This window comes from Pimephales promelas, chromosome 3 (assembly GCF_988280905.1).
Source record: "Pimephales promelas chromosome 3, fPimPro1.hap1.1, whole genome shotgun sequence".
In the NCBI taxonomy this organism is placed as follows: Eukaryota; Metazoa; Chordata; class Actinopteri; order Cypriniformes; family Leuciscidae; genus Pimephales; species Pimephales promelas.
The window spans coordinates 13,601,778-13,615,915 of record NC_142771.1 but is presented as its reverse complement, the minus strand read 5'-3'; the positions used below and the strand labels follow the sequence as shown (position 1 = coordinate 13,615,915).

At 38.1% G+C, this 14,138-nt stretch overlaps 2 protein-coding genes across 2 annotated transcripts in view; both read right to left on the bottom strand.

The window, feature by feature from the left end:
- The window catches only part of LOC120489036 (adhesion G protein-coupled receptor L1), a 56,386-nt gene that overhangs the window by 11,610 nt on the left and 30,638 nt on the right, over window positions 1-14,138 (bottom strand). The window contains exon 2 of the mRNA XM_089128283.1: window positions 1,468-1,633. Coding sequence (XP_088984409.1) covers window positions 1,468-1,537 — 70 coding nt within the window. The 5' untranslated portion in view covers window positions 1,538-1,633. The remainder of the gene's footprint in view (window positions 1-1,467; window positions 1,634-14,138) is intronic.
- adgrl1a (adhesion G protein-coupled receptor L1a) overlaps window positions 1,515-14,138 on the bottom strand; it is a 232,828-nt gene continuing 220,204 nt past the window's right edge. The window contains exon 24 of the mRNA XM_089128282.1: window positions 1,515-1,633. Within this exon, the coding sequence (XP_088984408.1) occupies window positions 1,575-1,633 (59 nt within the window). The 3' untranslated portion in view covers window positions 1,515-1,574. The remainder of the gene's footprint in view (window positions 1,634-14,138) is intronic.

The following is a 14,138-nucleotide window of genomic DNA, read 5'->3' as shown; positions in this document are numbered from 1 at the left end:
ACACACACACACACAACAGGGGCGAGAACAGCAGAAATGAGAAACAGAATTATGTGCTCTGTGTGAGTATGTGTTATTTGTGACACACTTTAATGGCAACACAAGGCGATCAATGAGCCCATAGAGGAACGAAGGCTTCCTTATTTCTCCAAATTGCCTGCGCTAGCAGCAGCACAACCTTGATAACACTCAATTGATTATTAATGCATTATTAATCCAGAGCCAGGTCACAGAGACAGCTGGAGGCACTCATGCACACACACACACACACACACACAACACACTGATGAAGCAGCTCCGTGCTCGGGGCCAAAACGTGTCCAATGGAACACTGAGTACATCACATCAATTCACAGCAGCAGAACCAGGCAAATTAAACACGGGAAATACAGCGGCCACTAAATACACCTGGACAAGCAAACGCTGCACGCTTCCCTGCTCTCTAGGCCTGGCACGGGCCCCGCAGAGAGGCAGATGGTGCGGTGGTGTCGGAGTGGAAGGGCACTAGCTGGACAGACCCCTGCTACATCCCTCGTCCACAGGCCTCAGGCCCACCGTATCCACACCAGCTTTACTGCCACATGGGTCCCTTTATCTACCACACACACGGTCAACTCACATGCATCCACACTGGCCCATTTATAGAGGCAGAAGTGCCAGAATAACTTCAAATGGCACTTCTAACTTAAAGGTATCCATCTGTAGTCAATAAATGCATTGTTTAATAAATGGTTAATTGGAAATGGTTAATTAAAGCGCGTGTTTTTAATAGGTCCGCACCAAAGAAAAATCCTCAAGATGGGTATTGACACCGATTTTCACAAATTGATTCAATTCACAAGCTCTTGATTTTATTTAGATTTTTATTCAATATCAATTCGGTGCATATCATTTTCTCAAAATCTCTCAATGCTGTAAACATACATGTAAGTTAAGTTAATTCAGCATGACATTAAAGGTTACATTTAACAACAAAGTCCACATTCAACTGCCATTTATTTTTGGATATAATAATCAAAACTGAGCGGCAGAATTTAAAAGCTCAGGCTTATTAAATATAACAAAGCACAAGGCTTATTGGGACTATTAGAAGGTATGCTACGAATGATAAGTGCAGAAAACAGAAAATAGCAAAGACTAAAAGGCTATTTTGGAATTTAAGATTCAATATCGGTTTATCAAATGCACTTCAAAATGGAAGCAGAGATTCATCTGTGGGGAAGCACATGTCTTAAAGTGTAGTTAAACGCAGCCGTCAGTAGTAACATATCTGCCTTAATGGCAAAGACAACAGTAGGCTTCTCGTCCGCCCCCTCGTGTACAGAATTTACCTCAATTGCAACAGAAAATGTATGCATTGTACTTGTGTACTAATCTGGTTTTATGTAAATGAACCATATCTGAAATTCCAACAAAAACAACAACAAATTCTGAAACGATCTGAAGAGAAATAGGTGGAGTACCAACCCTGTGCAGAGGGGCTGATGTTGCTCAAGGCGATGGTGCACGTGAAGAGGATCCAGAGAGAGAGAGCCATGCTGTGGACGGAGCGAAGGGTGGTGAGGGGAGTGCGGTCAGCGGGCGCTTGAATGTGGGGCACTCCTTCCCTCACGCCCTCTCGCTGATGGAGAACCTGGTGAGAAGAGAACCAGAGAGACAAATTAGAAAGAGAGATCAATACTAATAGCAGGACCGAAATTCTCACTGTCGGCCATTCCCTTCTGCGGCTCAATAAAATAAAATAAGAACCCCAGTAATTCTGTTCATTCAGTCAAAGCGAGATGCCAACTGTTGCCCTGACCGGACCCATGTTTTCTGGCTCTGCACGGCCCTTTTCATGTCGCACTAATTCAACATAATTGAGTGGAGCTCTTGTCGCACTTGGCGGCGGTCAAGTGGAGTTACACGTGCTAGAGCTGAAGCGCGGCCATTTTGTTCCATGCTAAGATGTCAAAATGTGTTTCCTTGTGTCGTTTTTTGCTAATAATTCATAAGTAACCAGATAAGCAAAAGCAAAATAAGCTGTTTGAATAGATATTTGGCTAGAGCTGAAGGGCGGCCATTTTGTTCTGTGCTAACATGTCAACATCTCTTCCCTAGTGTTGTTGTTCACCTGTAAGCAAATAAACAAAAGCGAAATATATCATGTTCTGTGATTTCCAATGAATTGTTTGGACTGAGGCCCAAAACATACTCTATGCGATTACGTGAAAGGAAAGATCACTTTCAAATATGACTACAAACAAAAAACTAACTCATCTTCAGAAACAACACACAATGCTCCATAACTACACCAAACCATCTCAAAAGTAGACAAATCTTGCATAGTTTTATAAAAATTAAAATCAATCAAAACTCTTGATCTAACCAACCTTAAAAAAACCTCAGTGATGCTTTGGCAAGGCTGTTGCTCTATTTTATTTTCCCTACTAATATATATATTGCCAACTTTGCTTGTCCCAAAATAAAATTCAGCAATTGACAAACATACCTCTTGCTCCGACTATATCTGAAGCCCAGAATAAAAGTTTTTTCAGAAAAACACTCTTTACAAGAGCTGAATATTCCTTAACAACCTAAATAATTTTTCTAGTCTATCACGCTGCATAAAGACATGAAAAACAGTTTCCATTTGGGAACAAAAGGGACATTCTGAATTAACCTCTGGATTTAAGACAGTGATAAAAGAGTTTACAGCAATAATGCCATGGAGGATTCTCCACTGTAAATCCCCTGCCCTCTTCGATAATGGCGGTTTATACAGAGATCTCCACTCAGGTTTTACATTTTCATCTAGCCCCAAAAAAGAGCGCCATGGTGTATCAACCTTTTTTTCAAAGCATGTCTTATTAAAAACAATAACACAAGCTCTATACAAAACATTACCTTTAGTTGTCAAAAAAATCCAACCACAAAGATTGCCAATTCCTTACAATAAAACCTGTACACCCTTCAAGATTAGGTAAAACCTTTAGACAAGGAAACAAAATCCAGAGCATTAGGAGTGCCTGTACCAGAGTGATAATCTTTTAACAGTTGGTTCTCTTCATCTGTGAGAACTGATCTCAGTTAAAAAAAAAAAACAAAAAAAAACAAGACGAACAGATTTAATACCCAAACATTTTGATGCAATCTCTGCGTTCTCCAAATTTGAACCAGACAAATTCAACATCCGTCCTAAGGGGACAGTCCTGGATTTTTGAAGAGCAGAACTAAACCCCTGTAAGTTTCCATTGTTCGTTATATCCAAGCGTGCTCCAAGGTTCCTCTAGCAGCCAATGAAGTGAGTATGTGCTTTCAGTCTTTTCAATGTGAAACAAGCTCCACACTTTAAAAAGATTTCTATAGAAGTATGGCATCTTTGAAAAGTCCATTTTTAAAGGGTTCATCAAAATAAGGTGTTTATCCAACCCAAATCCCCCAAACTGTTGCAATATGGCACAGGCAACAGCCCTCCAACTCCCATCAGATGCACCATCAAAAAATCTCTGCAAGAACTGCAACCGAAACGCAGCCGTTCTGCTTTGTAAGTTCATGAGTCCTTGTCCTCCTTCTTCCTTGGGCAGGAATAAAACACTCTGTTGTATCCAATGTAATTTGTCCCAGAAAAAGTCCACAAGAACAGCTTGAATTTTTGCTAAAAGTTGCTTTGGAGGATCCACACAAGCCAACCTGTGCCACAGGGAGGATGCTACAAGATTATTTACCACAAGAGTACGTCCTCTGTAAGACATTCATATTTTGGGTGATGATGTGAGAGAGAGAGAGGACAGTTTGAGTCAGTACTGCCAGAGGGCTCACACATCTCATTTGCCTAATGAAATAAATCACAGTCTGGAAGTTTCTTTCATTTGTTCTTGGAGGCTGCTCTTCCTTCAGGGCTGAAAAGAAAAAAACGACAGAAATGCATTGAATTATTAGAGCTAATGCTGCCCCTGCTGTGCGTTCAGAAAGAACAGACAGACCGTACAGTGCGTTTATAGGGAGGATAACCTGTGTGTGTGTGTGTGTGTGTGTGTGTGCCTGTGTGTCTCTTCAAGGGGATTTGCTTTGATCCCCATAACCCTCAGCCCACTCTTTTCATTGATCTTCCCTAGTCATAGATGTGAAAAATAGATTGCCAATAATAAAAATTTGAAGAAATCTTCAACTGAAGACTAAAATAAAAACAGGGATGTTCATAAACACACAGATACTCCAAATGATTTGAATGGACTTAGCTAATAATATTTACAATCCCATAACCCTACATAAACCCCTCACACGCTAACTACACACAGACACTAATGTAACAGATTGTTCAGATACAATCACCAAGGTTGAGTCAAGCTTGCAACCTATTTAACTTTCATAATTGGACCAACTTTCAAGTAAAACAGAATATTCAGTGGGATAAAATGAAATCAAGTGCTGCATTTTGGCTAATTGAAAATAGATAAATAATATATTTTTGTTAATTACTTTCCTGCATGACCTTGGTTACATCAGAAAAGAAAATCAATTTAGAAGCAGAAAAAGTTGTTTGAAAAAAAAAAAAACAGGACATATCATGAAAATCTTTTTCCATGTGTCCATTTCCATAGTATCAGTTAATATGCTAACATTTCAACCCTCATTACCCTTTCCATCAAAGGGGTGTGGCTCACAAATCATTTCATTGACAAATCAGAAACCTGTCTGGGTTGTTCATCCAATGACAAAATAAGATATTTGTTGAATTTTCATTAATGGTTTCCTCTGTGTCAGACAGGTATATAAAGATTGTCCTGAAAGACTGTTCTTACTCACAAAGACAGATCCTCCAAGTCTGCATCCTCTGCCTATACAGCAAGAAATTTGTTTCACTGAATTGCTCAATGTTTGATATTTTAGTTTACAATTTAATATAATTGACCCGTCTTACTACATAGCATCATACTTAGTGGTGCTATATAGCAGCATGACCACCGCTTATGTGAGGGAATGAGTACTTTGAACAGAAAAAAAAATAGTGGTTAAGTAAAATAAAATGACATCGAAATACCAGCAGGTGAGTATAAATTGTATGCTCGTTAAGCCTGAACTCAGATTTAGCCTGACAGTTAGCCTGCCCCGGACCAGGCTAGTTTCCCAGCATAAGTTTCCAGGGTAACTGAGTTTGAACTATTTTAAGTTTGCTTTATGAAACAGAATCGAAGGATCATAATACACCAATTGCAGTGCCGTGTAATGAACTAAAGATAAAACAGTATAAGTGTTCAGCTGAGGTAAACCTAAGTGTGAAGTAATAAAAAAAAGAGATTGCATCTCTATACAAACAATAAATACCAGAAGTGTCTGGCTCCGTAGTCAGTAAAGTAAAGGAATTAGCATGGTTGACACAACGGGGATTGAGTAATCTACATGAAAGTAGTGCGGTAAAGGAAAACAAAAATAGCAAAAAGCACGACATAGTTTGGTGTAAACCAAAACAGGGAAGTCACAAATAATAACTAGGACGTCTAAGCAAGAACAGTTATCCGTGTTGGGGCAAAGCTTAGCATATAAAAACAGTAACGTTACCTTGATCCTCCGTCCGACCGATGGTATGTTACCACGGCTTTAACAACAAGACAGGGTGTTATGTTGATAATTGTCCTCCGTCCGACCGATGGTATGCTAGTAGTGATGTGACATTTGAAACGAGGCGTCGGAGCTTGTGTCGAGCAAAAAGGGGCGTGCCAGATGAAGCCGCGATTTGTGTTCAGTGTCATATGGCTCTGCTTGTGTTGTTAACGTGAAAACAACATTTTGTGTCGTTTGTTCGAAACTCGCGCCACCTTGTGGGTGTTGTCAGGAGTAGTTGAATCAGTTGAAGTAGTGTCAGGGAGTCAGAGTTAGAGAGATGTTTCATCGTCGTTATTGTGCAATATATGTGTTAGGGCTGTATATTATTACATTATTAGGTTAGATTAGTTATAGTTTATTGTTAGTATTAATTATAGCTATATTATAGTATTGTTATATTAATTAGATAAGATTATTTTGATTGCTTTGGATTTGGACTGGACTGGTTTTTGGTTACTGATTTGGATTGCCCTTTGGAATTGTTTGCTTTTTGTGCCCTAATCTTTTTTTCTTGTAATGGAGCCAGCAAGAAACAGCTTATTATTATTTTACTGTCTTGATATAGCTAATAATCCTCACTATATGGCTGTATAATATTTAATGTCAAAGCCCGAACACACTTGACAAAATTCTGTTCCTCAATAAAAATAATTTCTAATCCTTCCTTCGGTCCTCTACGTCCCCAGTCCCATAAGCACAACACTGCACAAAAATAGTAACAGTTCAATACACAAAATCACCAGAAACTATTCTTAACCTTTACCACACCACACTTTTCTGTTGCACTTTACTTTATTACACTCCCTCCACCATAAGCACTGCACTCAACAGTGTACCTTTTATTGTTCATACTGTCACTATCCAAATCATTTATAAATAATTAATTAACTCTGTGTGTGTGTGTGTGTGTGTGTGTGTGTGTGTGTGTGTGTGTGTGTGTGTGTGAGAGAGAGAGAGAGAGAGAGAGAGAGAGAGAGAGAGAGAGAGAGAGAGAGAGAGAGAGAGAGAGAGAGAGAGAGAGAGAGAGGACAGTTTTCGAGTCAGTACTGCCAGAGGGTTCACACATCTCATTTCTCACACATCTCTCAAAAAATAAAATAAAACAGAACAGGGGGGTATACGGACATCATAAGTCTGCTCAGGTCATCGCTTCAGATAAAAAGAATGCAAGAATTTAGATTTATTTATTTTATTTCATTATTATTATTATTTTTTTAATTTAAGCAGAGACTGTTATTTCTTTTGCTCTTCTACAGGCTTGTTGGATGTTCAGGTATTCATAAAACAAAAATTCTCTGGGCCATTACATTTTTGTGAAAATGATCAAAACGTTTGCGCTGCCTGTTAACTTAAAAAAAAAAAAAAAAAAAAAAAAAAACTAGGCAGGGAAAGAGTTAAATAAATAGTTCATCCCAAAATGAAAATTGTGAACATTTACTACTGAGCTTTTAGCTTGTATGATTTTTTTTTTTTTTTTTTTTTTTTTTCACAAAGGAAGATTTTTGTTCATACAATCTTACAAGTTTTGTGACACACCATTTTAGGTCTACAAACAAGCTGGTGACTGGTGATGTATCAAAAAAATTGATATAAGACCTCTTTAACTGAATTCATAATGTTTCAAAATATTCTTGTATGGCAGCAGCGTGTTGAACTGAAAATGTCCTACACATGAAACTGGTAAAGCATCTTTCCATTGAATAATTGAGGGCGCCATCTCTTGGTGAAAGTGCACAATTGAGCAATTTAAATCCAGAGCTGAATTTGAACCTCAACCTGAGCTGAACCTCTCATCCCCTCTGGCCTTTCGATTCCCGGTTGCTAGCCCCGTGCTTCACTGCAGCAATCTCACTGTTCAAAGTAGCCTACTCATTCCCTCACATAAGCTGTGGTCACTCTTTTGTTGTTGCTAGTCAGGCCTGTGCGATGTTGGGTTTATTACCAACCTGGGTTTATTCTTTACACTGGCTTTCTCTAACTGACTTGTGCAACACTGGAAACTGAACATCAGGGACCTCATGTATAAAACTTTGCGTAGATTTCATCCTTAAAGTGTGCGTACGCACATAAGGCAGAATTTGCGTACGCACAAAAGTTTTCAGATTTATAAAACCGTTCGTACGCCAGAACCTGCGCAGAATTCACTTTAATCCCAGTCAGCGGGAGATTATGCGCACGTGCGTCTCCTTCCCTAAATAACCATATATGGAGATTACAACGCCTAGTTTAAATATGCGTAACCTAATCTGCATATCATTTGCATATGATTATTCATCCACGTGATACCAAGTTTAACTGTACAAGACGTTAGGAAAATATGAAATGCGGGTGTGCCGTCACATTATTACAAAAAGCCTATATCCTTGCCTTGTTTGCCTGGCCAAATAGTATTTTTACTTGATTTATATTTTAATGGAAAGAGATAGACATGGTTGTGCATTATTTGCAAGAAACAGTTTTCTCAGACAATCTCTAGTTAAAACATAAAACACAGCATGCCAGAAGAAAAGTGTTCAAAAGCAATGCATCCACAACAAATAGGTCTATTTCTATTTATTATATATATATATATATATATATATATATATATATACATTGTGACTTCTCAGTAATGATTTCATATAGTTTAAGAGTTTAACTCCATTAATGAGAATGGCATTAATCTAAATGTTTAAATCAGAAGTAAAACATAGTTTAAACCATTCTGTTATTGTGAATATGGACTGTATTTATGATTTGGACTCATAATGAAGATTTACGGTTTTACTTCATCTGCCGTTAGATTATAGGCTATATGTGCGTCAGTTTCACCAAACGGTCCAACGCGCGCCGCGTGCTGGCGCGGTCATTTAAGAAGGGATGGATGTTTGCTTCAAGTGATGATAGGTTTGTGAAATTATATTTGTATTATCTTTCTGTAGATGTATAATTTTCTTTAGATTATTTAGTAAGCAAAAAGACATTTGACTCCAGCTCACCATCGGTGTCGCCAAAACCCATACTCAAAACCCATACTCTTCTAAAATAGTGTGTACGCATGGTCAAGAGCATCCTTACGGTGCGCACTTATTTACGCCAAGTTTATTTTTTTTATAAATCCCGATGTGCGCGTGAAAAAATGCGTGCGCATATTTCTATGGCCATTTTGTGCATACGCAACGTTTATACATGAGGCCCCAGGGGCCTCATGTATAAAACTTTGCGTAGATTTCATCCTTAAAGTGTGCGTACGCACATAAGGCCGAATTTGCGTACGCACAAAAGTTTTCAGATTTATAAAACCGTTCGTACACCAGGGGCCTCATGTATAAACGTTGCGTACGCACAAAATGGGCATAGAAATATGCGTATGCATTTTTCCACGTGCACATCGGGATTTATAAAAAATAAACTTGGCGTAAATAAGTGCGCACCGTAAGGATGCTCTTGACCGTGCGTACGCACTCTTTTAGAAGATTATGGGTTTTGGCGACACCGATGGTGAGCTGGAGTCAAATGTCTTTTTGCTTACTATTAGACAGAGAATCTAAAGAAAATTATACATCTACAGAAAGATAATACAAATATAATTTCACAAACCTATCATCACTTGAAGCAAACATCCATCCCTTCTTAAATGACCGCGCCAGCACGCGCGTTGGGCCGTTTGGTGAAACTGACGCACATATAGCCTATAATCTAACGGCAGATGGAGTAAAACCGTAAATCTTCATTATGAGTCCAAATCATAAATACAGTCCATATTCACAATAATAGTTTAAATAAATAAAAGAATGGTACTATGTTTTACTTCTGATATAAACATTTAGATTAAATATGCCATTCTCATTAATGGAGTTAAACTCTTAAACTACATGAAATCATTACTGAGAAGTTACTATATATATATATATTCAATAAATAGAAATAGACCTATTTGTTGTGGATGCATTGCTTTTGAACACTTTTCTTCTGGCATGCTGTGTTTTCATGTTTTAACTAGAGATTGTCTGAGAAAACTGTTTCGTGCAAATAATGCACAACCATGTCTATCTCTTCCATTAAAATCTCTTCCATTATCCATTAAAATATAAATCAATTAAAAATACTATTTGGCCAGTGGAAAAGATTGAGAAAAACTTTCTCTGAAATGTATTTAACACTATTTGATTTATTCATTCAAAAACAAGGCAAGGATATAGGCTACAAAAAAAAAATGTTTGTAATAATGTGACGGCACATCCGCATTTCATATTTTCCTAACGTCTTGTACCGTTAAACTTGGTATCACGTGGATGAATAATCATATGCAAATGATATGCAGATGAGGATATGCATAGTAAAACTAGGTGTTGTAATCTCCATATATGGTTATTTCGGGGAGGAGACGCACGTGCGCATAATCTCCCGCTGACTGGGATTTATAAAGTGAATTCTGCGCAGGTTCTGGCGTACGAACGGTTTTATAAATCTGAAAACTTTTGTGCGTACGCAAATTCTGCCTTATGTGCGTACGCACACTTTAAGGATGAAATCTACGCAAAGTTTTATGCATGAGGCCCCTGAACCTGCGCAGAATTCACTTTATAAATCCCAGTCAGCGGGAGGTTATGCGCACGTGCATTTCCTCCCCGAAATAACCATATATGGAGATTACAACGCCTAGTTTTACTATGCATATCCTCATCTGCATATCATTTGCATATGATTATTCATCCACGTGATACCAAGTTTAACGGTACAAGACGTTAGGAAAATATGAAATGCGGATGTGCCGTCACATTATTACAAACATTTTTTTTTTAGTAGCCTATATCCTTGCCTTGTTTTTGAATGAATAAATCAAATAGTGTTAAATACATTTCAGAGAAAGTTTTTCTCAATCTTTTCCACTGGCCAAATAGTATTTTTAATTGATTTATATTTTAATGGATAATAGAAGAGATTTTAATTGAAGAGATAGACATGTTTGTGCATTATTTGCACGGAACAGTTTTCTCAGATAATCCAGTTAAAACATTAAAACACAGCATGCCAGAAGAAAAGTGTTCAAAAGCAATGCATCCACAACAAATAGGTCTATTTATATTTATTGAATATATATATATATATATATATATATATTGTAACTTCTCAGTAATGATTTCATGTAGTTTAAGAGTTTAACTCCATTAATGAGAATGGCATATTTAATCTAAATGTTTATATCAGAAGTAAAACATAGTTTAAACTTATTTATTTAAACTGTTATTGTGAATATGGACTGTATTTATGATTTGGACTCATAATGAAGATTTACGGTTTTACTCCATCTGCCGTTAGATTATAGGCTATATGTGCGTCAGTTTCACCAAACGGCCCAACGCGCGTGCTGGCGCGGTCATTTAAGAAGGGATGGATGTTTGCTTCAAGTGATGATAGGTTTGTGAAATTATATTTGTATTATCTTTCTGTAGATGTATAATTTTCTTTAGATTCTCTATCTAATAGTAAGCAAAAAGACATTTGACTCCAGCTCACCATCGGTGTCGCCAAAACCTATAATCTTCTAAAAGAGTGCGTACGCACGGTCAAGAGCATCCTTACGGTGCGCACTTATTTACGGCAAGTTTATTTTTTATAAATCCCGATGTGCGCGTGGAAAAATGCGTACGCATATTTCTATGGCCATTTTGTGCGTACGCAACGTTTATACATGAGGCCCCAGGCCGTCTGAATTTTGGAGCATACACTAATAAAATATTTCACCTTATTAAGCTACATTCGTATCTTTTACTGCAATAAACACCAGTGACCAGTAAAAACATCCAGATTAGTTTTATTTATTGTACTGTAGATTGAAAACAAGCACATTTGTCGTCTTTGCAGCTGAAGCACAACTTGAAATAAAAGAGGAGCCTTGTTTGATATGTCTTAAACAATGGAGCTGCCTTGGTGTTACAAAGGTTGATAACAATTGAATTAAGATGCAGCATTAAAGACATTCATTCACCTTTTAAGCATGATTTGATCCTGATTGTTATTATGACAGTGATGTATGCATTAAAGTAGACTACTGCAGTGTCATTATCAAGGGAGGAACACAATTACATGTTTCCTGCTCCCTGTAGAGAGAGTAAGTAAGACTTCACACTGACAGACTCCCATATAGAGAAATGGGTTTGCTACTGTGTTCTGCGGTGGGAGAGGGAAATGTACAAGTAGGAAGGAGGTGGCAGGAGAACTGTGTAGCGCATGATGAGTGTCCTGAGCTGGGTTTGTTCTCTATTTCTCTCTCTCTCTCGCTTTGGCCTTGCCTGTCTTTTCTGTTCCTCATTGCAATAAGTGTTCGCGCCGCTTCTCTGTTACACCTGTTCTCACTTTATTCTCATTACTTTGTCTCTACTTCTAGCGTTTGTTCCCCTTGTTCTTTGTCTGATTATTTCGTGTGTATCATCTTGTCTAGTCTAGAGGAGTTGTGCTCGTCTTGTGTGCTGTCTCTGCCCTGTATTCCTGCTGCAGCTGGTGATCTTCTACAGTCATCTCCCAGCAACTTTGTGGCCACTTACAAGAAATGTATCCATTCTTTGGCAGCTCCTTGTTTAACTGTTTCCGAAGAGAGTTATCAGGATATTGTAGCTAGCAGTAGATTTTTTTTTTTTACGTTTGCAAATTTACAGCACAAATACACCAAGAAACTTTACAACACACTACAGCCTTGTGCGATGCCAGTGGTACCAGGCTCATCTAAGCAGAACTATGAGCGTTTCATCCTAGAGATGCATTCATCTACATCAATGACTTCCCCTCTGTGAGAGCTCTAACAAAGTATCTCCTTTTGAGCAGAAATGAGGCACTGTACAGCCGGTACTTCAACTGAAGGCGACATTTTGAAGTGAAAATCAGTTCATTCCCCATTGAGCATGCTACAGTACAGCTGTGATTACATCAGAAGACACACATCAAGTGTTCAAGAATCCTCACCAATCCTCACCAGTGAGGGATTACAGGAGACATGGTCCTAAAACTCTCTTAAACCCATCATAGTTTGTAGACTTACTAATTCTGATTCATTAACATACTCAAGGTTATTTATTTTTTTGAAAGTGTTATATAGTATATATATATATATATATATATATTCGGTCTTTGGTTTGCGCATGCGCCGGAAGTGATCGCTTGTACGTCTACGTCGCTCATGTTTACACAGAGATTTTGGAAGTTTTACCTGTCACTAAATATATTAAGATATACAGGAAGTGGATACAAAGTTAAATGGATATGCACTGGATCAAAGACACCTACATCATGGATGCCCTTAAGGTAAGCTAAAAGATATCAAAAATTTATTTCAAAGAGAACAATCCCTATTTTATATATGTTGATAAGTACACATTGATGGCCTAAGACACGAAACGAGTGGTTTGTGTGAGAAAATGAACAGTATTTATATCGTTATTACCTCTTGTAATCACAGTCACGTCCAAGTACTCTGAGGGCGCGGGCGCTTCAGTCTGTGCAAGCGCGCCAGCAAGCACCGTAAAGCCCCGGAAGTGATCTCTCACCCGTGTACGTCGCTCATTGCTTACACAGAGATTTCAGAAGTGTTATCTTTCACTGTGAAGATCTAAATTTAGATATACAGGAAATTGCAATGGAAGACGATTTCGATATATCAACAGATGACGTTGATTTTTTTTTGCAACCACGCAAGAGATCACTTCCGCCATTTTCCGACGCTTGCGCAGACCGAAGCGCCATAGCTGTCAACCCTCCCGTTTTTTCCGGGTTTCTCACGTATTTTTGCTCTTTTCCCGCTGTATTCCCGTTTTAGTATTTTCCCGTAAAATATCCCGTATTTTTACTCTGATTGTGTGAGACGTACGAGCTCGGACTGATTCGTCTTGAAGTCGTTTATCCTCGGATGGGGCGGCGCGCGCTGGCCGGAGACACAATGGCGTGTCCGTTTTTTATTTCGGCTCCCATGTTAACAGATTAGAGCTTGCACACTGCCCGCGTGACACGCGCGTCTCCAGAAAACGCGTGCGTGCTAGAAATAGAACTGACGCCTATATATTTTTTCACGCGACACACAAGCGTGTTGAAAGCGTTTCCAGGCAAAAAAAATAAATAAAAATAGGAAACGATGTTTATATGTCATTTTGAACTCGAATAGCCTACATTTTACATTTTGTTGTTTGAAAGTCAAGGTTTTTACATAAATTCAGATATCAATGTAATTTAAACAAATAATAATTATAATAATCGATTTATATTGCCATTAGTTTTGCCTATATATAATTTAATGTCATATAACATATGAATAAAATATCTTTTCTTTTTTTTCATTTGTTTCTTATGCTCTTAACAATGTGATTACACGAAGAAGAAGAAAAAACTTTTGGAAAAAAAAAACGTTCTGGGCCTCAGGAGGATATAAAGATGGGATAGGCTACAATAACAACAGAGTGTGTCTTCTGAGTGACGGTCCACCACCAGGCTAAATATAGGCTCTTTAAAACTACACAAAATGTGTAAATGTAATTGAAATAAACAGACAGCCCAATTCCCTATTTTGTGGGTTTTGGAAGATG